The sequence below is a fragment of the Motacilla alba genome, chromosome 7 (assembly GCF_015832195.1).
Source record: "Motacilla alba alba isolate MOTALB_02 chromosome 7, Motacilla_alba_V1.0_pri, whole genome shotgun sequence".
In the NCBI taxonomy this organism is placed as follows: Eukaryota; Metazoa; Chordata; class Aves; order Passeriformes; family Motacillidae; genus Motacilla; species Motacilla alba.
Genome location: NC_052022.1, coordinates 32,922,982 through 32,948,673, shown reverse-complemented (window position 1 = coordinate 32,948,673; position 25,692 = coordinate 32,922,982). Strand labels below are relative to the sequence as shown.

The window sequence follows — 25,692 nt, the reverse complement described above, 5'->3', positions numbered from 1 at the left end:
AGAAAGCAACATACAACTGCCTCTGCTTCATCACAGTGAGATCCCATCATGCCTGTTTTGAATGATTTAACCCTCCTTTTGCTTTCTAGAAGCACACACAAAGGTGAAAGCTTCACTTCTGGCCAAGATGCAGCATTGCCACAGGAACCCTGAGAGCGCTGTCCTCCACAGCATCCCAAGCAGCTGCTGTAAAACAGGGACACCTTTCTACAGGCACCAAAGCACTGCAACTTGATTTCACCAGGACCAGTCAGTTAAAAGCTGATGTGTTACTTTATGTGCTTCAGAAATTAGCACCAAAACCAACACCCAGAGAAAACCGAACAGAGCAGAAAACCACATCAGCACCAAACAGAAACAGGTTGCTCAAATAAACATTAGTCCAGCTCTTGGATACAGCAAACACAAACAACTGCTCTTAGACAAAACCAAGAAATATTTTCTAGAACTTCCTCAAAATGATGAGGTGGGAATACCTGAACTCATTTCTCAGGTCCTAACTGTAAAATGGAAGCAGAGCAAAACCTCCCACACCTGAGGTATGGCACAGAGAGCTCTGTAACCAGAGGCACAGCTGCTCAACATGCAGACTAATTAACGTGAGGTAGAAACAAACAAGGACAAAAAAGCAGCACTGAATAATTAGGCTTGTTCTGTTTCTCAATTACTACCCTGGCTATCAGCATTGCATTTGTTAGAAACAGGAACCTGAGGTACCTGACACAGGCAGCATTTAGCTGCCAATTAGAGTCTCCAATAAATACAACAGTTGGCATTATTATTATTATTATTATTATTATTATTAAATAACTTAAATGCATCTCAATTATGGAATTTTTATTCCTATATGAAAAAGAATAATGCAAGTACTGGTCTGAAAAGGAAAACATTCAGATCATATTTCTTCGCCAAGTCATTCCTTAACAGACTAAAATCTAAGGATGCTAAAGATAAAATAATTCCTTTCCAGAGGGTGGGGGTGAAACAAAAAGCCCTCAAGAGTTCCCAGTCCAGAGTGAAGCAGCATCCAACTGAAGTCACATCACTGCACAGGTTGCTACAACAGAGGCCTCTCACACACAAGCCAGCCTCACTCCTGTCCCCTGCTGCCAGCAGCTCCTCTAGAGAGGCTTTCAGAAAGCTGATCTGATGGACACTGAACACTCCTGAGTCACAGCAGAGATGGGATCACCTTAAGCTGCTCTAGGCTGCACCACAGCAAGGAGAACCTGCACTCGCTCATGGTTCTTCTTCCCTTTCAAAACTGTGCTGTGTCCATGAGGAGGGGAGCACAAAGAAAACTAGAAAAAAGAAAAGCAGAGGAATAAAAAAGGGGAAATGTCACCTGGGAGCTTTTTGGAAGCTGTCTGGTACCCACCATCTGCCAGCCAAGGAATAACCTCTGTGACATTTTCATCAGCAGAAGAAGCACTACATCCATCTCTGCCTCTCTGAAAGTCTCCCTCTCCTCTCGGCATACTGTGCAGCAGCAACACTGATGGGGCTGCTAATGATGTTTGTTTTGTTTTTTTATGGAAACAGAGAGATGTAGCACACAGTATAAAAAATAGTAAACATAAGGCAAATCCCTGCTTTTTCTCTTTTTTTTTTTTTTTTTATGGCAAACAACAGTTTTCCAACAGGTGGGAACTAATAACTTACTCAAGCTAAGTCTGTCACATCTGCCTAATCACAAAGAGGTCCTGCCCCTGGAATTAATGTATGTTACCAGAAATGTTCACTCAGGTTGTGCCACACTAAGGCAACCTTTCACCCCAACAAACTCCTGCTCTCAGAGCTCTCTCTTGAGCAGTTGCTCTCCAGCAGAAGGCTGTGTTCTCACAGCACATCACAAGGCTGGGAAGGCAGGCAGATGAGAAACTGCTGAGCAGGAGCAGGCACTGTGGAATCCATGGCAGCATCAGGAGGGCCAGGCCAGGGATAGAGGAGCTGTACTGCCCAGCACCAAGCTGCAGCTTCAGCACAGCTACAGCTACAACCCTGCTCCCTTCCACAAGAGCTCTCTTTGATTTTCTTGTGTGCAGCACTGGCGGGAAGCAGCTGAAACAGAAACACAGCAGACAGACAGGACAGCTCCGAGCCACCTCTGACACCACTAGCCAGATATTCCAGGCTGGTTCTCTACAGAAAGGGCAGGATCTGGAAAGATCTGAAAGAAACTTCCCCAGACACCCTGTCTAGCTATAGCCCCCTGCAGTCCTATTGAAAAGGTGAAGACTAGAAAGCCTTATTTAGCAGGGACAGCCCGAAAAGAAATATGACAAAACCAGCTCAAAACCCAGCAGAAACGCTGAATTAAAAGGCACGTAACCAAGCATTTCCAATCAGCTCCTCGAACATCGTTACCAAAACAAAGGAGAAGTGTTTATCTAGTGGGGTTAGCACACAACCAGCGTTAAACACATGGCTGCAGGTAATAATTACTTGGAGAATGTTATCTTTATGTGTCAGGCGCAGCCTGTGAGCTCTACACAAATCCCTAAAGGACACCCGAATGTTCAAAGCTTATGAAGTGTTTGCTACCGGCGTGACTGGAAATCACCAAACCGAGCCCAGCTCTCTGCTCTCCCTGCGGACAGCCAGGCAGGCCAGTGAGCCAGCCGAGTAATAGAACAACACCTGTTCTTTGGGATCCTCAGCTGCAAACGCAGTACTCCCGCAAACACTGAATCCTGGGCAAAAAATGGGAGAGCTGGGAGGAAAAAACCCAAGAAACAACGAGAGCAGAGCCTGAAGCACGGCACATGCACAGCGGCCAGCTGCTCTGTGCTGACCCGAGGCAATGTTTCTATGCCTGTGCAGCGGCACGGGGCCCCGCAGGCAGCCCGCACGCACCGGGCTGGGCACGACTTCTCCTGCCGCGCCACCGTGCCAGGGGAGCCCCACGGCATCCGGGGACACCGCCGGGCCGGCACCCCGCGCCCAACTCCGAGTGCGGCGCGGAACCCGCCACGGAGGGGACAGACCCGGGCCGGGCTGAGGCGAAGCAGGCAGGGCCTGGCAGCTCGCAGCGCACCGGGAGCCGGGCAGGCGCAGCCTCCGCCTCGCCGGGAGCCCTTCCCCTCACCTTAGCCCTGCCTGCCTCCAGCTTGCGCCTCCGCGCCTCCTCCGGCGCCTCCATGCGGCGGCCGGGCGGGTTCGTGCCCCCCGCGCCCTCACGGCGCCGGCGGCGGCGGCGCAGCGTTGGTCATGGCCGCCCCGGGCCGCTCCCCGCCCGCCGCCGCGCCAGCCGCACCGCGCGGGGCGGAGCTCCGCGCCCATTGGCCGCAGCTCCTGACGCGCCGCGGCCGCCGGCCAATGGAGACGGCTTTCCTCAACCGGGCTCCGCCCACTCCCGCTAAGTGGCTGCTGGGATACCCCGGGCAAGACGACGCGAGACGCTGGCTCCACCCCCTCCGCGTCAGCCACCAATGAGAGCCTCCCGCGCCGTTTCGAAAGGGCCGCCGTCCCCGCCCACCGCGGGAGACAGCCAATGGGGAGCGAGAAGTTGGAGGCGGGGCTAGGGGCGGCCAATGGAGGCGGGGCAAGGGGCAGCCAATAGGGCGCGGGCAGGGTTGGTGTCTCCCTTCCCGCCTTTTTGTTTATTTGTAAATTTTTAGCGAAGAAATAAATTAATGTTCATTGGTTCCAAGGTGCTTCAGTTATCAGTATGCTATCCTCTGTCGCCTGTTGATTTCTCGCTCCTCATGCTAATTTGGTTGTCATTCTTTATTCCTTCGATCATCATTTTCTTGCACATGGAGTTGTCTCCAACTTTCCAGGCTTCTATCTCGTCTGGAGTCTTCTGGTTACTCCAACGTCCTTGAAGGGCCGTAAATTTAACATCCCGGATGCCCATGCTTCAACTCCCTTTTGCTCTGCTTATTGAAGCTACAAAACTAGTGGCTTTGTATTTTGGAATCATTGAATTATAAAAATAGGGGCTTTAGTCACATGTGTTACTTGGAGCAGTGTGCTGGGTTGGCAAACATTAAAAAGCCAATCTGCCTCGAGGGCAATACCAAAAGACAAAGTCTGAATGATGAAATGTCTCAGCACCTCCAAGGCAGCCTCAACTTTTCTGGGCAACCTGCTCCAGGGCTTCACAGAGAAGAATTTTTTCCTACTATCCAATCTAAACCTACTTTCTGTCAGTAGGAAGTCCTTTCCCCTGCTCCTGCCACTCCAGGCCCCTGTAAATTGTCTCTCTCCATCTTTCTTGTGGGCTCCCTTCAGATACTGGAAGGCCACACTTAGGTCACCCCAAAGTTTCTCTTTTTCAGGCTGATCAATCCCAAGTCTCTCAGCCTTTCCTCACAGCAGAGCTGCTCCACCTCTCTAATCATCTTGGTTGGTATCATAATGTATTTTAAAATTGTCTTTTAGAACTCATAGAAATTAAAATTAAGGGTATAAAATATCAAAATCAATAAAAGACATCAAAGAAATGTAATACAGGTATGGATTTCATCAGGTTATCTAATCCATTCCTATATCTGAGGAGTCCTGCAATGTTCAACACATTCGTTTTTTTAATTGGTCGTAAACAATTAGTGTGAAAGTTTTTTTTGTTATGATAGCTGCTCCATCATTCCCCTCAGTGGCTAATGAAGATTTCTTTCCCTGTTTTTATCAGGTTTTCTCTGCCTCATTAAGCCAAATGCTTGTGTTTTTCCAGACAAACACCCTCCCCCCCATTCCACCTCGTTCTTTGATTGTATCCTCTCATTTATTTAAAACCTGCTGGCCTGTCCTCTTTTCACCATCTACTTACTAATTAAACAAAGCCAGTTCTTTAAAGTCTTCCTTAGATCCTACATTCTGTAAATGCACCTTTTTCATTTTTTTTTCCTGGACTTTCTTTCCCTCTTAAACCACCATGTCTAAAAATGAGCACAGTGTCCAAACTCCGACTTCAGCACTGCTAAATAGAGCAGAATAATTATGTCCTGTGAGGTGCATGTAACGCACCTGTTATTCCTTTGTAGGATTACATTTGTCTGGTTTTGCTCTTTTGAATCCTCATTCTCAAGTGGGATCCCTTGTCTGGGGTTCAGTGTAGCTACAGATCCCTTCCAGCCGGATCTCGTGTGTGGCTGGCACATTCCTGGCACCCCATTCATTAGCAGGTTGTAAGATGTCCCAAGAGTAAGGATCACACTGTGACCAAGGCATCCAGAAGTGTGGGAAAAGAGAGAAAAGAGAAAGTGTGGAAAAAAGAGGGAGAAGAGAGATCCTTCAGCAGGTTTGTTGGAAAGTGCCTTTTTTATTTTTTTTTTAATTTTTATTTTTTCCCCCCAGTGTTGGATTTCCTCTGGGATGCCTGTCACATCAAGCAAAAAATGTCTCTTCATTTCCTCTTTAGTAAATTCAGTTGCTTCACACTGGTGCTGTATTTTTAATGGAATGCTTATACCAGGTTCTTTTTGTCAGACTCTCTTGTGACCCTCTATTCATACTGCAATGAAGGCTCTAGAAAGTCAGCTTTTAGGGGCACTGTACTAAACCAGTTGATGGTAAAATAATCAGCTCAATATTCACCAGCAATCAAAAAGGGGTGGGTTTGTTTCCCAGCACAGAAGCAAATGACACTGATGCAGTTAACAGGCAGAACTGGGAAATTCCTTGTCAAAGGCTGCTGCAGCTGCTCAGATGAAGGGGTCAGAGATGTCAGAGAAAAATCTTGTTGGGGTTTCAAGCACAGAAATGGTCTCAGAGTTGTTTCCTAGGAGAGCTGCTGGCAGATGAGAGGATTTTCTGTTCTGGCTCTTTGCTCCTGCCCTTCCAGAGGAGCTGAACCCCAGCTCTACCCCAGCACAGCTGATTTCGGGATCCCTGCACCTCAGTCTCCCTAAGTTCTCCAGTGCCTGCCAGCCTGTGTGTTTTTAGGGCTGGGGAGGGTGATCTGTGCTGCTCTCACACAGCTCAGGAGCATCCCTGAGCTGCTCCAGCTGCCAGCGCTGCCTCTGCTGCAGGTTTGCTGTGGCCTTTGAGGGAGGAACGGGCTGTAACTTGTCTCTCGTGGGAGAAGAGGATTGTAACTTGGTTGTAACTTGGCTCCCCTGGGCTTAAAATATCCGACTGAGAAGGAGTGTCTGTCACTTGGCTTTTTTCTCTTGCCTTTTTGCTCATTTTATGGATGTCACTGCTAAATGTGACCCGTTTTTATGCTGGTTGGGAGAGGGAGACATTCTGCAGGTTTCTTGGGAGATGGTAACCAAAAGTATGTCACACCACGGCCTCTTGACTCTTGAACTTACCCAGGGGAGAGTTGCAGCTATGCTCCTCCATATTTTTGGTCACTGTGTGGTAATAACAGCTCATGTAAAGGGCCATGTCAAAAGCGTGCAGAGCCCCTGTGGTGGAATAAACAGGTACCAATCTGCAAGATCAAAATCTGAATCTTGTTTTAAAGAACCACTGGCTTTTGTTTCTTTTTTTCTTGTCCACTTATGTGCCAGGCATTGCTTTACCAAGGGTACACAAGCTTCTGGTGCCTGGAGATGAAATTGTTTATGTTACCTATTATGTTACCTATAAACTTAGCAACCAGGCACAAACCTCTGAGCTAATTAAAAGTCTCTAACAACACAGAGGCCAGGCTTAGTGATGCTGCCAGGAGAAGGATAGCAACCATTAGGAACAGACAAATAAATATTTAGTCTCAGTTGCCTTCCTGTGAGCATCACAACCTGCGGCACAAAAGTATGTTGAGAGGAATGGCAGGAAAAGCTGTGTCTGTGACCTTGTGAATGCCTGTACTCATTCTGATCTGGGAGTGAAACTGGAGCTTTTCTCTGCTTCTCTCAATTTCTACTGATCTTGTATTACTGTTTTTTAATAATGGAATTATTCCGTGAAGATTGTGGAGGGGAAAAAAATGAGCCCTGGAAACCTGTCTGCCTCTGTTTAGCTTTTTAACCTGCTTTTGCCTGCCTACTCTTCCAGGAGATAATGGCAGATCCTTCAGTGGTGGATCACCTGGCACGACTGAAGCTCAAACTCCTAGAAAAGGTAAGGGAATCATTCTGCAGGGGTCTCCTTTGCTCTGCTTTTTGCTCTTGCATGTTGAAGATACACTGAGGAGTGCTACTACTTACTGTCACTTTCTTAAATAACATCCTACAAGTTTACTTGGACCTACAGTAAATTAAATTGACTTTGATTTTATGGGAGATGTCACCAGTCAGCTCAAAGCCAGTTTGAGCTGGGACAGGCAAAGTTCAGGAGTAAATCTTGGGTAAAGAGAATCTCAGATTGTTTTAAGGCAATTTCATGTCTGCTTTTTTCATAAGATGTGTTGCCTGGTCAGACCTTTGCTGAATGAAGGATTCAGATCTTGGGCTATCAGGCGAGCCCAAACTCAACATTATCAAGTTCTTCATATGATGCAGCTCTCTGCCCTACAAAATAAATTATGGCTCCTGATTCACCATGCTATCACTTTTAAGGTCTGGAATAGCTTGCACAGTTGGAAGCATCACTATTCTTTACTGTGACTACATTTGTAATGAGACATTACAAATACTTCAAGAACCACCATTTTTCTCCACTTCTGCTCTATTTCCTCCATCCCAAACCTGTGCCATAGGCTTGGAAACCCTTGTGAGCTCTTCTGCCTGACTTATAACCAGTTCTGGTTATGGTTCTGCCAACAGAGATTAGAAAATGAACAGGAGAACCTAGAGAAGACGGATTTGTCTCTCCCAGCTGCAAGTAAGAGAAGCATTTGTTCTAATTTTAGGCATATTTTGGAAAGGGCTCGCTTATGTTCCTCAGGAGATGGTCCCCTCTCCTCCCTAACAGCTGTGAGCTAACTGCTTTTTAGCTTTTGAATTTCCTGAGCTATTTTTTTCCTGACCAAGGCAAGTGAACAACCAGCTGAGCACTGACATAAGATGACTTCCTGCCCAGGTATCCTGTGCAGCCTCTCAGCTGGAGCAAACTGTGCTGATCCAGTTTGTCCTAACTCTTACTCCTAGGAGTACACCCTGTGGTAGTCCAGCTGTTTGCTTGGCTTTGGTGATCCTGTGAAGGCAGGAGGAACATTTCTTTGCATGGCACATGCTCTGTTTATGTTATCCAAGGATCCAAGGCTACCAGTAGAAGCTTGATGATATTTCTAGGCTGTACTGTGGGCTCCTATTCATTGATCTGGTGCACAAATAGTTGGAATCTTCCAATGCCGTGGCCAAACGTTTTTAAAAATCCCCTGTAACAACTTACAGTTTCAAAATACAAAATGGTGCTTTCCAGAGCAGATGCCAGGCATGGCTCCAAAGTATATGAAAACATTCTTGCCTATCTTCATTTCAAAATCAACCATGGGTGGGATGAGCTGAAAAGGAAGTTGATTCAGAACAAAATGGAAACAGAAAAGCTGATATTCAAACCAGAGTTTGATGGAGCTGTTACTACAGACAGGCATCCTCTGCATGCACGGGGCACATCTAGAAACTTTCAGCCTGAAGTGGATCCCTAAACCAGGAGGTTAAAAGGGGGCTTTAGAGAGCAATCTTAAGAGTTTATTTTCAGAGGTGTTTTGCCTTTGTAGAGCTGCTGAGCAGCTGTGATTGCACATGGCATAAAGTCATTATCCACACATGTATTTGACAAGAAAAGTAGCCCAAGCCTTTTGAGCCCAACTCAAGCTGTTGAAGCAGAGTGATGCTGAGTCCCCAGGCAGGTGCAAAGGAGAGACTCTTTACTGCAAAAATCAGACCTTTTTGAGCAGTTAGGTCTTTATCAGTTACAGAATTTAAAATTATAACAGACATAATCCAACCAACCACCATACACCACAATGTGAGCACATCATGGTTATGGAACTCCTTTTTCTATCCCTAATTCAGCTGAGTAACTTTCCCACAGTCCTTTTCTGCTTAGCCAAAGCAGCAGGCTTGAGCTATGATTTTACAAAGGTAACAAGGCCCTTATTTTATGAGGTTTTACCCATGTGCAACATCCAGCTATCCAATAACACGTTTTCCACATTAATATCGTAACACAGGTGCTGTAATAGCTCTGTCTTTGTGATCCTTTGAGGAGATAATGGACTCTTCCTCTTCCAGGGAACAGACCTCAGGACATGCTCCAAAGTGCCCTGAGGCAAAGGAAAGATCTGCTGCAGGAGCTGAGGGTAAGAGCCCTCTCTGGCCAGGAGGAGCAGACATGGCCCAGTTACCTGCCCATCCACTGCTGACGTGGGCTCCGTGTTTTCCTGCCCTTTAATTCTGGGGCTGGGCAGGGTTTAGTGCTCTGCTGCTTTGGAATATAAAGGCTGGGCCAGCTAATCAGGGAAAGAGCCTGGAGAGCAGCTTGGCTTCTCTCACTACAGCTGAGGGAGCTTGCACCTGCTTCAGGCACCCAAGTGGGATGATTCTGCTTCTCCTGAACTGCTGTATCATAAACTTTCTGTGTCAAAATGCAAAGAAGGGACTTTTAGCGATGCCAAAGTAGAGACAATAGCAAGTGTTATTTATTCCTAGTTTGTAGAGGATACCAACTATTATTGAAATGTTTTCCCAGACTTTTGCCAGCTTGTTCTGCACATTTTTTCCCCCAATCCCTTTTGCTTATGCTTCAAGATCTGTGGGAAGGAAAACTTTCTTTACACTTATGCAGGCACTGGCAGTGCCTTTGCTGCAGGTTCCCAGGAGCTAATCCCAATTAGTCCAGGGAACATAACCATACTGTCTGCCTTGCTGTGACCAGGTTTTCTGTAAGAAAATACTTGACTTTGCAGGACCAGCACCTTCTGGAAGAGCTTTCACAGCCACCTGCACCGGATGGGGGACATTGCCATGACCACAGAGCTGCCCTCCCACAGATCTACCAGATCCCTTTTCCAGCTTCCCCAGTGGAGCCACCAAGGATTATCCAGCAGACAGTAAGGATTGTCACCTAGAAAACACCACCAGCACTGTGGTGTCAGTCTGAGCTGACAATCATTTGGGAGCTGCATGGAATTGCTCATCCCACAAAAAGGGAAGACATCCTTCTTGTTCTTTTATGGGACCCTTGCTGCCTGCAGCAAAACCTAAGGGGAAATAAGGGAAAACCTTATTTGCCATCTTGCAAATAAGGCCCAAAATTAACAATGGGAATGGTCTACTCTTGGAGCAAGATGGCAAACGGAGTGGCAGGGCTGCCCACACTCCAGCCTGGCCATTCAGCCACTTTCTAATGCACCTCAGTCTGCTCAGGCAGCCCACAGCCTCAACAGCTTCTCCACGAGAATCCCAGTTTTTCTGAAGCCTAGGCAGATGACAGCTGTTCCCATAGCTGGGGGAGCTGGCCAAATCCAAGCCTGACTTCTCCATTTTCCTTCCTGTTCCAGATGCCAGCTCAGCCTGCCACCATCATCCAGCAGCTGCCTCAGCCCTCCCCTCTGATCACACAGATTCCCCCAGCCCAGCCCTTTGCAGTCCCCCGCTCTGGGAGCATTAAAGAAGGTAAAAAAACCTCCACACAGCAGCCAGCTCCTGCCACCAGGCCTGGGGAGGGCAGGGCGGGTGCCATGGCAGCTGGAAGGGGACAGGGGATGGTGTCCAAGCTCGTTAGTGACGCGCTGTTTAATGAGCTGGTGGAGCTTTGGGAGGTGTGCTTCATAAATGGGATGGGTAGCAGTTGTGAAAGGCATTCACTTGTGAAACTCTTATCACTAAAACTAAAGAAAAAGGAACTACAAACTCAAGGGAAGATTGGGAAAGCAAAATAGCTCAACTCATGGCTCTGAGTAATATTTACAAAGTCAAAGTCGTGCACATGGATAATTCCAGAATTAGCAAACAGGCTTCTAAAATCTGGTTTTATTATTTTTTCCTTCCTAACCCGCTGTTCAATCTCTTCAGGCTTTTGTTTGTACCCTGTGTTTGGAAACAAGACAGAACATCTGAAAGTGCTGTTCTAAATACAGTGCAATGCCAATAAAAGAGTTTGTTTCTAAAAATAGGTGGGTGCTACTCTGAAATGACACATGAAACAAAACCTGGGACAATTTTCCTGGCTCAGCCTTCAGCCAAAGGGTCATCCCACCCAGGAATCCCCAGTCGTGGAACTGCAGTATTTCTCAGCTCATACTTCATCTAAGTGTCTGGATTCTTGAATCAGTTTATTTCCATAACCAAAATAGTCCCAATCCACTCATGACTTTTCTGAAGCTGCTACATGTAAACTACTTTTTGTATGATCAGTAAAAAGGAAAATGAGAGTTGCCTTCATTATTTTTCCCTTCTTTTTTTCTCCCCTCTCCATCTTCACTTCTCCCCGAGTGAATTAGTTACAATGCACGAGTCCTTTGGATCCCAGAGTTTATGTAAGGAGATTTGATGTGCACGAAATGACAGACTGAGGGTTGGACTTGATGATGTTAAAGGTCTTTTCCAACCTTTACAATTCTATGAGCCAGTGGCCTCTCACTCAAGGTGGCACTGCAATATCACATAAATGTGAGGAAACCTCTCCCAGGATTTCATCTGGGACTGAAGCAGTGGAGAGCACAGCTTGTCCTTGCTGGAGTGGGGGAAAGCTGCAGCTCAGCTCTTCTCCATCCTGCATTCAGCACAGGCAGGGGTGTGAGACAAGGTCCTTTCTTGTAGGAGGGAGGAGAAACAGGAAAGCTGGGATGAACAACCCCACTCACAGACATTAACTTTGCACTGCCTGGGGAAATAATGTCAATATTCTTCATGTGTGTCTTGGTTTGAAAAGACAGGTGTCTGCTAAGGAAGGCAGGAGCCTTCTTTGAAATGGAAAATGGAAACTCTTTCTCTCTGAATTATTATAATTTTTAAATTAAGGGATTTTCAGGTAAAGATATAAGAATAGGAATAACATTTTTTAACCAGGAAAATTAAAAAAATAGTACAAAAAACCTAGAAAATAAACCAACTGACAGAGGTAGACTACAACTTGACACTCTGTTAGGGTGTTAGGTTAGCAGTTTTGATTAGTTAGGTTAGGTTAGGGGGTTGGTAGCAGTTTTGATTAAATGGTGGCTGTATTTTCCTTGGAGTGACAGATGTGGTTTTGTCAAAGCAGTGGTTTTGTAGAAGGGTGTAGGTTTTTTTTGAAGGTCTGGTGGTGGTGTAGATGGGTTTGGTCATTTTCTGGGAATCTAGTGGAGAAGATAGATTATTTTGGGGAATTTAGTGGGAAAAGGGTGTCTCTGTTGTTTTAAGTCTCAGATTATATTTAGGTAGGAATGTTTGGCTCTTCTTTCTGGGTGGAGCATCTTACAATGGGATGATGTAATTTTTATCAGTCATGCAGTGACACTCAGTGGCCTATTAATAGAAGATATCTCTCTGGAGGGAGGATGGGTTGTGGAAGAGATAAAGAAAACTGCCCAATCAACAGAAGATAACTGCCCTACTCCTAATAGATGGTAAATAGAATACACACATATCTTACAACTCAGGACAATGTGCCCCCTTTCAGCTGCTTTGCCTTTGTTGCCGTGGCCACTCTGTGTGCTGGAGGACACTCCTTACCATGATGCCTCTGCTGCTTGTCAGCTGTGGATGAAGCTCTTATTCTTTTCTTCTCTTCTCAGACATGGTGGAGATGATGCTGATGCAGAATGCTCAGATGCACCAAATCATGATGCAGAACATGATGCTGAAGGCTCTGCCACCAACGCTGCTCACACAGCTTGGGGGGGCCTGCCCTGCCCCGCTCCAGCACCCGCAGCAGGTAACAGCACCCAGCCTGCAGGGCAAGGGCTCATGTCCCCGGGGAACAGCACCCAGCCTGGAGAGCAGTGGCTCATGTCCCCGGGGAACAGCACCCAGCCTGGAGAGCAGTGGCTCATGTCCCCGGGGAACAGCACCCAGCCTGGAGAGCAGTGGCTCATGTCCCCGGGGAACAGCACCCAGCCTGGAGAGCAGTGGCTCATGTCCCCAGGGAACAGCACCCAGCCTGGAGAGCAGTGGCTCATGTCCCCGGGGAACAGCACCCAGCCTGGAGAGCAGTGGCTCATGTCCCCGGGGAACAGCACCCAGCCTGGAGAGCAAGGGCTCATGTCCCAGGGAACAGCACCCAGCCTGGAGAGCAAGGGCTCATCTCTCCCCTGTGGCTCATCTTCCCGGGAGGGCACCAGGGCAAAACACACTGAGAGCTGGGAGAGCCAGAGCACGGTGGAGGACACTGCACCTTAGGAAAGATGGCAGAGGCAGAGCATGCCCTGATGTCCACCTTCCTCTCCAGGCCATCCTGGCATTCTGCATTTCCCTGGCAGTGATTAATGGCATAAATTGGAGGGAGTGGGGTCTGAGGACCAGGTGAAATCTGAATTTTCTTGGACCTTCTGTACTGGAACCTGCAGACTCTTCTCCAGGCACATCCCAAAGGTCTCCCTTTCCCAGGGGGTGGCTGAGTGGAACCCTGGCCCCTCAGGTAGGGAACCCCTCCACCATGGGGGGCACAGGTTTCTGCAGCCACTCTTTGTCTCTCTCCAACAAGGACCTGCAGCTTGCTGCTCCCCTGGCTGTGAAGGCAGAGAGGCCCAAGGCACCTGTGGTGCACCACCACCACCATTACCCTCCCACGGGGGTGTTCCCAGTGCCCCCCAGCAGCTTCCTGCCCACACCCACAGAGCAGCCCTGGACCAGCAGCTCTGCCCAGCCTGTGTGAGTAAGCAGGCAGCTGTGATGCGCACTTGCAGCCCTTCCTCCCTGCCCAGGTGGGGTGGCAAGGCAGATTGTGGGATAAATGTGGGGCTCTGACAAGGGTGAGGATCACACAGATCCCCCACCCTGCCTTTTGGGTCTCCCTGTGAACCAAGTAAGGCAGGGGTGGGGAGGGGAAGTGTTTTACATTCAGGCTCAGGTTCCCAGCAGGGTTTATGTTCTCAGGGCACTGCTGGGACATTTGCTAATCAGAAATGCCTGGGAAAATAAAAACCCAAACCACCGGCTAAGAAAAATGGTACAAAGGGAGGGCAGTATCAGAAATAATGCTGAGCCTTTGCCATAAGCTTGTGCTTGTAGCTGAAGGGGGTGGGTTTCAAGTGCAGAAATGTCTGAACTTCTCCTCGGGATGCTCCCAAACCCATAGAGCCCTTGAGCCCTGTGCAGAGATCACAGCCAGCTCCTCCAGGGGCTCACTTGCTTTGTGCCTTCCTCTGAGCTTGCCCTGCTTGGCTTCCTAGGTGCTAAGAAGTTCTTACATGCCAAGGCTGGTGAAGAAATGCCCCTTGCTAGAGCATGGAAGGGGGGCTGACATAGGGACACACTGTGAGAACTCAACTTTTATTTCTGTGCCATGGCTCTTTCAGAACCTTGGTGAACAGGAGAACAGGATGGAGGCAGCTGCAGCCTTGGGCATGGGTGACCTGCTGGCAGGGGTATCTGTACAGCCCTCTTTAGCAGAGGATTTGAATTCCTGAACAGATTATTTCCCTAATGGGATTATAAGGGATGAACATTTCTACCTATTTCCCCTTGACACGGGTTTGTAATCTGAACCACTAAAGAACTCCTGGCTCCTGTCAGGATCAGTGCAATTCACTGCAGAAATCAGTAGGTCTTGTCATGGCCTTTAAGCTTTGTTCTTCCTCTTCTTCAGCTGCCTTCCACCACAAGGCATGATACCAAACACTTTTTTTTTTTTTTGCAGTTGCAGCACTACTGGCTGTTACCAAAGAAAATAACCCCATTTTTCTTCTTGCAGGTGGCCCACATACTGACAGTACAGGATCCTCTGCAAGTGGACCATAGCCTTTCTATAAAACCAATAAAATCCTGCTGTTCTTCTTCAGCCATTGGCATGTCTTTTTCTACAGCAACATAAATTGAGCGCTTTTCCCTCCTTTCCTTTTCCCCAGAGGACAGGCTTTAATCCATGCCCATGTTATCCTGTTCTTTTTAGTTTTATTTACGACTTCTTAAAAGGCTCTCTCAGAGTTTTTATTGGGCAACACCTTTTCATGCTCTCAGCAGCCTGGTTTTGCTTAATATAGAAAGATGAACAATGATTTTATAGCACTTTCTCAATATATTCCCACCTTCTGTTTTTAGAGTGGAGAACATCTGTACACTGGGTTTGCCTGTTGCAGTTTTTGATTGAGTCTTATTAAGAAAACCCAGGGACCTAAATTTTGTTTGGAATGAAGAAAAGATAGTAACTATCACTGCTGGAAGCTAATCGAGTGCTGTCTGTGTTCCAAAAACAATTAATGAATAATTTATTTACTATGTAAAACCTACCTTGCTCTTTGCCCTCTCTGCTCTGTTGTCTTTGAGATTCTTATTGCTCTCTACAACTTCTCACTTTCTCCAACTACCTGAATGAGGAAATGGCCTCAAGTTGTGCCACGGGAGTTTGGATGGAATATTAGGAAGAAACTCTTGACTGAAAACATTGTCAGACATTGGAAGAGGCTGTCCAGGGAAGCCTTGAGTCCTGCCCCATCCCTGTAGGTCTTTGATAGCCACGTAGATGTGGTATTTAGGGTCATAGCTTGGTGGTGTACTTGGCAGCGCTGGGTTAACAGCTGGAACTCGATGTTCTTAGAGGGCTTTTTCTACCTTAATGATTCTTTGAGACAAATCTGCTGGGGCCTGGCAGGTTTAGCAAAAAATTGCACTTGGTGATACAAATATCTGCAGTTTCACTGTCTGCTGTTTAATTATTGCATTTGGCTCTAATTGGCTCCTCCCTTTGCAATGCTTACTGTGGGCAGCAGAGCATTTCCATGTGAAATAATGCCTGCAGAGATGTCTCCTCACAGCCTCGTCTAAGTCCTGGAAAGCTTCTCCAGAGCAGGCATGGACCCTCTCCTAAGCATCACACCCCAAAACCCTAAGCCACACAGAGCTTCCTTGGATGAAAGATGTCCTCAAAGATGGGATGAGGCTCCTGAGCAAGCAGTGTGGCTCACAACCCACCTTCAGGAGAGGTTCCAGAAGTCTTCTGCAGTTGTATCTCAGTGAAGCACCAGCAAAAGCCTGGCCAATGCAAGTTCTCCTCCTGCTCTGTGTGTGTTCCTTGGAGACTGCAGGATTGCTCTACAATTTCCAAAGGAGCCTGACTGAATAACACCACATTGCCATCTCAACACCTCAGGCTCAACCAGGCTGACTCCCTGACAGTCTCTGGGCTGGGAGTTAAACTTTAATGTGACTCGGGGGAGAAGGACCCAGGCATGACTCAGCCACCCACATTCCTTCCCTTCCCCTCCCCACTGGCAAGGGCAGAGGAGCAGAGGGATCTGAGACAGAGCAGGGATCTGAGACCCAGGGGCTGAGCCAGCATGGAGCCCTGTGACCCACGAGGGAAAAGAGTTGCTGTTGTCGGTGGTGGTCTGGTAGGAAATGCCATTTAGCTGCTGCATGGTTGTTTGCTGGGGAGCTGGGGCTGTAAAAACACTGCTTGAACGTGGGGGAGAATGTTTTTCTTCAAGTCATTCCTCTGTCAGATGACGGGGTGTTGAGAAGGGTTTGCTTGAGTTCCTGCTGTGGGAGGCTCCTGTCCTTCTCTTGGGTGAAGGGGTTTGGGGGGTGGCTGGAGCAGTGGGGCCCAGGTACACTAAACACCAGTCCTTGTTTGGGCTGCTAGGTTCCCCTGTCCCTTGGAAGATTTTGGCTGTAACCAAAGCTCTACTGTGAAATGCTTTGCAAGAACTGAGAGTGGTAAATACCAGGCTGAGAGCAAATGCCTTCCTCTGCCCGCTTTTGTTTGGGGATGGTTTTCATCCACTGCTACTTGCAGAGAGGTGTGACACTAAAGGCCAGGTAGGATGGGGCTCTGAGTAACCTGGTCTAGTGGAAGGTGTCCCTGCTCATGTCAGGAGGTTGTAACAAGATGGTCTTTAGCATCCTTTCCAACCCAAACCATTCTATGAGTCTCTGATTCTATGACAGCTTGGGGCATTGCAGTACCTACATCTCTCTCTTGACTTTTTGGACATTAATTTCCTGGAAAATAGTGATGACAGAAGAGGCTGTAGTTCTGACAACAATTCATAATGGAAATTAAATTTTTAAAAAATTATTTAAATTACAAACAGGACATATTTGTAGTGTTCTCCCTCACTATGTTCCCAAGAGAATACTGTTATGCCCTGAATATTAGTGAGGAAGGTAAACACAGTCCAGAGAGGAGCTTGCCTACACCAGCTCCTGCTGTCTCTGGCTGAAGAGGTGAGCCCTGCTGCATTCAGTTGCTGTGTGTAAACAGGCCCGAGCTTGGTATGACTTTATGGAAGGTGTTTTGATGGGTGGCTTTTGTCTTGGAGACTGTGCAAACACACAGGGCTGGCAGAGGACTGCTCTTCAGTAACAAATCTTCTGAGGTTCTTGGTCAAAGGACCTCCCTGTTTATGCTGAGCTGCATCCCCTTCTTTCCTTTGATGCATCTCAGCAGTGACCTCTGAGATACTTCATCCACCCTTCCTGGTCCTTGTCTTGTAGGTGGGTGCATTAAATGCCTGTTTCTTTGCTAGACGAGGTTTCCATGTTGACGTTTATGAAGCCAGAGAAGGTAAGGTCAGCCTGATCGTTACTGTGTGAGCTCACTGAAACGGTAAGAAAATAATGAAAGCTGAGAGTGGCCGTTTGGGGATACTCTTTTCTCTCTCCCCTTCAGTTCCTGTGGTGAGGCGGAGCATTTATTTGAAGTTCATCTTGTGTGGAGGGAACCCACTCTTTAGCTGCTAAAATGATGCCCTTTTTATATTCTTGGCTTAAACACTGAATCAAATCCTCAACTTTGAAGCCTGGTTCTACAGAAAGCATTATAGTACAGTGCTGGGTCAGAAGAAGAGATGGAGCCTCCAGGTCCACAAGGCACCACAAAAGAGAAAATAGGATTTAGAGCCAAGCCACTGGCTCAAAGGCAGAGAAATTGTTCATCTTCAGTATCTGTCAGCTGGCAGACAAAAAAGACCTGGGCAGAGGTGGCAAGCCAAGTGGCAGGTGGGAATGATACCATGGAAATAACTCAAGTGTGCAGTGAAGGGAGGGAAGAGCCATGCCTGACACTGTGGTAACTCTTCCTGCCCTGATAGACATCAGAACAGGCAGTTCTGCTGCACAGCTTAATGTTGCCAGAAGTTCCACAGCTCAAGAAAACCTCTGATTGCTCTTACCTGCCTTCTGAGCTGGATGGATCCTACTGCACTACTCCAGTTTTTGGCCCTGTGCCTGCACTGATACACATGCTGAGATGAGGAGGCTCTGCCCCATGCACTGGCCACACAACCCAGGAAGTCTAGATGAGGCAATTGAGAGGAGGAGCAGACAATGCCCAGACATTTCCATCTGATCAGCCATGAAGAAGGTGACCTGCCAATGTCCCAAAAAGCATCAGTCTGTGGGCCTCAGCAGAACCTGGCAGGCATTCATTGCTCAGCCTGCTCCATTTGGAGGGGAAATGGCTCTTCGTGTTAATGGACCCTCTGGCACGTGGGGTGCAGTCAGAATCCAGCATCCCCTTGGCTGGATTGGCTGCACTGCTTCTTCCAGGCTAGAGGTGGCACGGAGGGTCCAGGCTAGACTCCCCCCTACCCCACCTGCTGTTGCTGCAGGGGGCTTGGGAGCTGTTCCCCTCAGCAGGCTGCGCTGCCATTGCCTCCATGACCCACTGCTCTCCCATGCAGATATCCGAGTGGCCAGCTTTGCCCGTGGCAGAAGCATTAACTTGGCCCTGTCTCACCGGGGACGCCAAGCCCTGCGAGCCGTGGGCATGGAGGAGCAGGTACTCTGGCACATTCTCTTGGTCTCTGTGCCCTGTCCTTTCTTGTCCCAGCCAGACCTCTTCCACGGCATGCCTGCAGTCTGGCTCTGCCCTGCTTCACAGCACCTCTGCCAGCATGATCCTCCCCACCCCTGGCAGCTGGGGTTTGCTGCTGGCAGTGGCTGCTTCCCTGGGACAGCAAGCACCTTCCAGTGTTTACCTCCCTGCTGTGCTCCCCTGCCTCCTGGAGCAGAGGGCAAACAGGGCAGGAGTAGATGGACTCCCAAAAGAGCTGATGCAATAAAGCAGGATGCAATAAAGGCAGCTGTTTTCCCCACTGACATGTCCAGATTTGTATTTTCCCAGAAAACCTTGATCTTTGGGCTGACCCCTGAAATCCATCCACACTGCTTTCTGCCCAGCACGCTTGGCTGGGAGCCCAGCATTCTTCTGCAGGGTACTGGCCACCATTTAACATCCAGCTGCTGGCAGTGGTGGGATCTCCTCCTCCCTGGATCCCTGCAGAGGAGCCTAGGCTTTGACAACACGCGTCCCAGTCCCGAGGCGTAATTTGGCTTTCATCCCCTGCCCTGTCCAGCACTTTCGGATTTTTCATGTCCCTTCTATACAAAACCAATTTCTCTCTGATTTTTATGAGCATGAGCTTTTAAGTAACCTCAGTAAACTGTAGTAAATTGACATGACAGCCCTGTTCAAGTGTTCCCTGGTGATTTGGAAATGCACACATTTCCAAATGAGGAAAGAGCCCCCCATTGTCCCTCGAGTGCAGTGCTTGGGGGAGGGGATGATGCTTGGTAACTCGCACTAAAACCCCACAGTTTTGGCCAGAAGTGTGGGTTGTGTTCCCTTCTGTTTCAGATTGTGGCCAAGGGCATTCCCATGCGGGCAAGGAGGATACACACACCTTCAGGGAAAAAATACTCCATCCCTTATGGGAAGAAGGACCAGGTACTGGAGCTGCTTTGCAGAGCACAAGAGCTCTTTGTTAGCATTTGATCTCTGTGTCATGGACAGTATGGGGCTCATGGATGTGGGAGAGGCTGAAGAGAAGGAGGGAAGGGGATGGTTTCCTGTCTGGCCATGCAGAGTGTCCTTCAGCAAAGCTTTCTGTTTGTTTGCCTTGCAGTACATTCTCTCTGTGGACAGAGCAAACTTAAACAAAGAGCTGCTGACAGGTAGGTTGTCACTGCTGTTTGCAAATTCTTCTAAGACACATTTTGCTGGGGATTTAGGGTTTGCCCTAGAAGACTTTGAGCCCCAAGCTCCCTTACCCAGATCTCACAAAGTGTGAACCTGAACGAGCAGAGGAAAACCTGTGCTGGTTCCCAGCAAAGCAGGAGACACCTCCTCAGCCTTGTCATGGTTTGTGGCATTTTCCATAACCCCTGATTGCACAGAGACAATTAGAAACTGGAGCTCTATGACAAATCAGACTAGACCAAATTTATTCAAATTCCCCACTGACTGCAGGCACCTCATCCCATCCTGAACTTCAGTGGAGTGATGGTGGAAAGCAGTCAATGACTCATGTCAGTGTGGGGAAGAAAAAAAAAAATCCTTGCAGGATTCCTTGCATTTTTCAAGTAGTTTATACAGTAGTTGACCAGTCTCAGTGTGCCCTGCCTGCTGGCCCTCATGCAACATGCAAATTATTTGCTGTAATGGCAAGAATCTCTATAATTTAGGGATCTCTTGGAAATATTTTTTGCAGTCACAGTAAACCCCTCTACATTTAGTTGTCCTTTATTTTCACAGCTGCTGAGAAGTACTCCAACACTAAACTGTTCTTTGGACACAAGCTCCTCGGGTGCAATGCAGAATTGGGGACATTATCCATAAAAAGGTAATCCCTGGACAAGCATGGGAACAAGCACTGTGGTCAGTTAGTTTCTGCTTAATCATTCATAAAACCTCAAACAATTGAGCAATCTCAGTTTTGAAACTACTGTGCACGCAAAACCTTGAGCCAGCTTGGGAAAGGAGAGACACCAAGGCAGCACTCATGGGGAGACTGAGGAAGGTTTAAGCAACTCCCAAACCCCCCAGGCTGGCAGCAGGCACACACTTCCTGACCTGCGCAGGGGATAAACTACCAGCATCCGTGGCACTGGGTTCAGGGACAGATTGCTCATCAGGGAGGGTGGATAACTGGTGATGCCCCATCCCTGGGAGTATTCCAGGCCAGGCTGGATGAAGCTCTGAGCACCCTGGTGTTGTGTCTCTGCCCATGCCAGGGGGTGGAACGGGCTGAGCTTCAAACCCAAGCCATTCTGAGGTTCCATGACCTTCTTTCACAGTCTTTCACAGAAGTTCTGGTCCCACTCCCCATCCTCCTGCCAGGTGCTGCGGGCTCTGCAAAACAGCAGCGTTATCCCAAAAGTGCCTATTGCATTGCTGAGTAGACCTGGCAGAGTGATGCTTTTGATAAACTACAGGATAATTCTTCATCCTAATGCTGTGTTTCCCAGGCAGTGAGAGCCAATCTTCCCCCACCCTAGAAGATTATTAACACAATTAGCAAAAGGCAGATCCTCTGGGCACAGTGGTGCTGAGCTGGCCTGGAGTTAAAGGAGAATTTACCACAGAATCATGGAATGGTTAGGGTGGGAAGAGACCATTAAGATCAGATTGATCCAAGGTACTGTCCTGCTTTCAGATCTGACCAGCAGACCTTGGAAGTGACGTACGATCTCATCGTGGGGTGTGACGGAGCCTTCTCAACAGTCAGGAAACAGTTCATGAGGCAGACACGCTTCAACTACAGCCATGAGTACATTCCTCATGGCTACATGGAGCTGACCATCCCTCCCAAGGATGGAGATGTGAGTGTGCCTGTCCCAGGGGCTGCTACAACCTTCACAGGTTGGATATCCCACCCCTTTCTCACTGTAGCTCTGCTGCAACAGCTTTGGAAGAATTAATTTCTCACCTGGGGTTCAGGCAAGGGATTAAACCTTTCCTAAGAAAAGACATAGATCTCTTCCTCTTCCAAAAGTGGGGCTAATGTTGGTACCTGCATGCAAAAGTCGTAGAGAGCCTATCCTGGAGCGGTGGGATTAACTCTGGCTCTGAGGGGTCCTGGAGGTATGGGAACATGTCTATGAGGATATCAGCAATTGCAAAGTATCAGATTTTTGCCCGTATTTCTTGCCCTTTCCTCTTTCCCTGCTCTGTGTCTCCCTGAAGCATCAGGGACCAGAAAGGGGCCCTGTAGTTGTTGTGTCTTCCCATGGTTGTGCTGGTGTGGAGGGGAGCCAGAGCCTAGGCTGGGCAAGCTGAGCAGGGCAGGTCAAGGATACAAGGCAATTTTCTTTCTCTTTCAGTTTGCCATGGAACCAAACTACCTCCACATCTGGCCGAGGAACACCTTCATGATGATTGCACTGCCCAACATGGTGCTAACCCAGGGCCAAGTTCTCCTGGGGCACAGGATGGGGCTGGTGGGGATGAATGGCTGTGGTGGCAGGGATTGGGAGGGTCGGGAGTCACAGGATAACTGAAACACAGAATCAATTAGATTGGAAAAGACCTCTGAGATCATAGAATCCAACCATGACCCAATAACACCTCATCAACCAAATCATGGCACTGAGTGCCACATTCAGTCTTTCCTTAAAAGCCTGCTAGGACCCCATTACAATGTCTGAAGAAAATCTTCCTAATGTCCAGTCTAAACCTCCCCTCAAGCAGTTTAGGAACATTTTGTCCCTTGTTACCTGGGAGCAGAGCCTGACCCCCACCTGGCTACATCCCCCTGTCAGAGTGTTGTAGAGAGTGATGAGGTCTCCACTGAGCCTCCTTTTCTCCAGGCTAAATACCCCCAGCTCCCTCAGCTGGTCCTCACAGGACTTGTGCTCCAGATCCTTCACCAGCTCTGTTGTCCTTCTCTGGACATGCTACAGCACCTCAATTGAGGTGCTAAATTGAGGGTCCCAGAACTGGATGCAGCACTCGAGGTGTGGCTTCAGCAGGGGGATAATCACTTCCCTGGTCCTGCTGGCCACAGTTTCTCACACAAGCCAGGTGCCATTGGCCTTCTTGGCCACCAGGGCACATACTGGCACACGTCCAGAGAGGAGCCAGGAGGGACACCCAGCCTGTGCCAGGCTGACCACAGCCTGAGGGGCACATGTCCAGAGAGGAGCCAGGAGGGACACCCAGCCTGTGCCAGGCTGACCACAGCCTGAGGGGGTGCAGGGCAGGGTGCTCAGAGCCAGTCCTACCTCGCAGTGCTGAGTAGGTACCTGTGGCACCTTTCTCTGGCCACACGCCTGAGCCCAGCCAGACCCCCACAAACCAGCACTCTGCAGCTGGATGCTATAAACTACATACCAGGAGCAACAGGACAGTGTGCCAGGCCCAGTCACACACTCTTTCTGCCTCCCCTGTGCCTGCCCACCATGAGAAAGTGGGTGGCCAGACATTCGTCCCTTGCTGTGCCAGTGGGTCACTGTGATTGCCAGGTGGCAGGCTGGGCACTGAGCTGCTGCTTCAGGGCCACGTGTTCTTTCTGCTCTCTGGGCTTCTTACTGACCCTCCTTCCTGGCTGGCAGGACAAGTCCTTCACCTGCACGCTCTTCATGCCCTTTGAGGAGTTTGAGAAGCTCACAACAGGCGAGCAAGTGCTGGGGTTTTTCCACACCTACTTCCCAGATGCCATTCCCCTCATCGGAGAGTAAGTGTTCCCATCTCCCCTTTTCACTCATCAACACAGGCATCTATTATGGGATGGGCTTTTTCTTGCATGATAGCAACAGTCTCAGCTGTGTTAGGCAGTTTCCCTTCCTCTTAAAATGAGTTATCCCAGGACTTCATATTAACTGAGAAACTCAGATATTCTCTGGCATGTCCTTCCCATATTGACCAACATCTATCACTGCTCACAGTAAGAGGACTAAGATGTCAATAATCTAGTTATTGATTTAATATTAATTAAGTTGTGTGCAGAACTTAAAAACTGCAGACAAAATATCTGGTCCACAGGGGGGAAGCTGACTTCCACATTTTCCCAGCACAAACAGCCTAGTGCACAGGCTTGGGGATTGCATACCAGAGCTGACAGTGTCTGTGGCACAGCTTGCTCTTCTCTCTTGTGGTCCCACACAACAAAATCTGTTGTTTTACCTGAAGGCAAGAGCTGAAGCACGATTACTTTTTGCTGCCAGCCCAGGCCATGATCTCTGTGAAGTGCTCTTCCTACAACCTCTCCTCCCGGTGTGTGCTGATGGGAGATGCTGCTCATGCTGTTGTGCCCTTCTACGGACAGGGCATGAATGCAGTAAGTTCGTGGCTGTTGGTGGAGATCCTACTCCTTTCACCCACAAATCCCTGGTTTTAGTGTTTAACTCTGCAGAGTTCATGGGCTGGCCTGTCGCACAGCCTGATGTCCTCTGCACTGGCAGGGGTTGAGCTCCCGTCAGGATGTCCTCCTGGGAAGGACATGGGACAGGGTGGTGATGCCACCTTCCCATGGAGCAGGGGACTATATGGGAGAGGGGTCCAGGCAGCTGGGAAAGGCAATCCCCTCAATTTCTTTCAAGACCCCTGTCAGAGGGGCCTGGAGTAAGACTCCTGCTCCACTAGCTAAGCATCCATGAGAGCACTTCTGAATGTATGGGTCCTTAATGCCTGTTAACCCCCTCATATTCCTCCCAGGGCTTTGAAGATTGTCTGGTCTTTGATGAATTAATGGACCAGTTCCACAATGACCTTGGTAAGTGAGGTGGCTGGGGACGTGCGGGAGCAGAGGAACATCCCTCTGCACCCGAGGGCAGCTGGGTACCCTGCAGGGAGCTGCCTGTGAACTGTTTCTTTCTTCTCCCAGCTGCCTGCCTCCCTGAGTTCTCCAGACTGAGGGTGCCAGATGACCATGCAATTTCGGATTTAGCCATGTACAACTATGTAGAGGTAGGTGAGCCCCACACAGACCTGTGGTTCCATGGGCCATGCACCCAGCAGAGCTCTCAGGAGGCATGCAGCAGGCAGGGCCTCTGGCTGGGCTCTCACCCTGGCAGAGCTCCTTGGGAATGTCACTGGGGCTGAGGAAGCACTGATCCCTGCATCACCTCCAGGACAGTGGGAGAGCTGGCAAAGCACAGGGGAGAGATGGCAAAGCACAAAACCCATTGCACAGGGGTGACTGTCGCTGTGTTGCAGATGCGCGAGCACGTCAATTCAACATGGTTCATTTTCCGGAAGCGCGTAGACAACTTCCTCCACGCTCTCATGCCTTCCACCATTGTCCCACTGTACACCATGGTAAGCCAGCGTGTCATTCCCCACTTCTGTGAGCTCCTCCTGCCTGGCTTTGGGGTGGTGACATTCTCCTGCAACCCCTCCCAGGTGACCTTCACCAGAATTCGCTACCACGAGGCCCTTCAACGCTGGAAATGGCAGACAAAGGTCGGTCAGGGGTGGTGCCCATCCTCTTCATGCCATGAGCCTTGGGAGCATCCTGCACACCAGCCCTGCTCAGCTTTGGTGGTGGGATGTTGCCAGGTGTGATGACTTTGCTTGGGTAGGGGCCAGCCCCTGATGATGTTGGGGTTTCTCTTTGCACTTGCAGGTAATTAATCGAGGGCTCTTTGTCGTGGGGGCAGCAGGACTGGGTGGCACCTACTTGCTGATAAAGCGTCTGGCACGGAACCTGAACTTCTGCTTGGAGGACTTCTGGGGCTGGCCCCATTATCTGAAGAATATTGGAAATCTTCCCTTTGGCACACGAGTGGATTAAATGTATGGGGAGCTCCTTGTTGTAATAAAAACGAAGGCACGGACTGTTGGCTCAGCTGGGAGATTTCGTTTCTCTTGGGATGTGGTTTGGCAGCTCCTGCAGCCCCTTGGAAGCAGTTTGGCCTTTCTCCCTTTGCCAGCTGAGAGGAGCCCGTCAGGCACAGTGCCCAGAAAGCCTCTCCAGGGGCTCAGGTGTGTAACCTTGGCAGCCTGGCCTTAAGGGATGTGGTGTGTAGATGTGGCACTTAGAGATTATGGTTT

General features: G+C 48.9%; 3 protein-coding genes across 20 annotated transcripts in view; 2 read left to right on the top strand and 1 right to left on the bottom strand.

The window, feature by feature from the left end:
• PCNT (pericentrin) overlaps positions 1–3,249 on the bottom strand; it is a 71,761-nt gene extending 68,512 nt beyond the window's left edge. For all 17 annotated transcript variants that reach the window (XM_038142381.1, XM_038142395.1, XM_038142382.1 and 14 more), the window contains exon 1: positions 3,089–3,249. In XM_038142381.1, the coding sequence (XP_037998309.1) occupies positions 3,089–3,142 (54 nt within the window). In that variant the 5' untranslated portion in view covers positions 3,143–3,249. The remainder of the gene's footprint in view (positions 1–3,088) is intronic.
• A 3,470-nt stretch (positions 3,250–6,719) lies between these two features.
• C7H21orf58 (chromosome 7 C21orf58 homolog) lies at positions 6,720–15,992 on the top strand. 2 transcript variants are annotated; one of them, XM_038143285.1, is made up of 8 exons: positions 6,720–7,014; positions 7,659–7,716; positions 9,072–9,139; positions 9,746–9,889; positions 10,340–10,454; positions 12,557–12,696; positions 13,465–13,631; positions 14,674–15,992. In XM_038143285.1, the coding sequence occupies exons 1-8, from the start codon at positions 6,955–6,957 to the stop codon at positions 14,687–14,689; spliced, it is 768 nt and encodes a 255-aa protein (XP_037999213.1). In that variant the 5' UTR covers positions 6,720–6,954; the 3' UTR covers positions 14,690–15,992. The 2 variants fall into 2 exon arrangements, with proteins under 2 accessions (XP_037999213.1, XP_037999212.1); XM_038143284.1 differs by lacking the exons at positions 7,659–7,716; positions 9,072–9,139.
• A 140-nt stretch (positions 15,993–16,132) lies between these two features.
• On the top strand, positions 16,133–25,480 carry KMO (kynurenine 3-monooxygenase). The gene is made up of 15 exons (XM_038143283.1): positions 16,133–16,309; positions 17,415–17,484; positions 18,602–18,699; positions 19,558–19,647; positions 19,826–19,874; positions 20,455–20,542; positions 21,356–21,521; positions 22,023–22,094; positions 23,253–23,374; positions 23,830–23,977; positions 24,355–24,412; positions 24,524–24,606; positions 24,856–24,957; positions 25,042–25,101; positions 25,265–25,480. Exons 1-15 carry the CDS (start codon positions 16,256–16,258, stop codon positions 25,430–25,432), a joined length of 1,428 nt encoding a protein of 475 aa, XP_037999211.1. The 5' UTR covers positions 16,133–16,255; the 3' UTR covers positions 25,433–25,480.
• Positions 25,481–25,692: the final 212 nt, after the last annotated feature.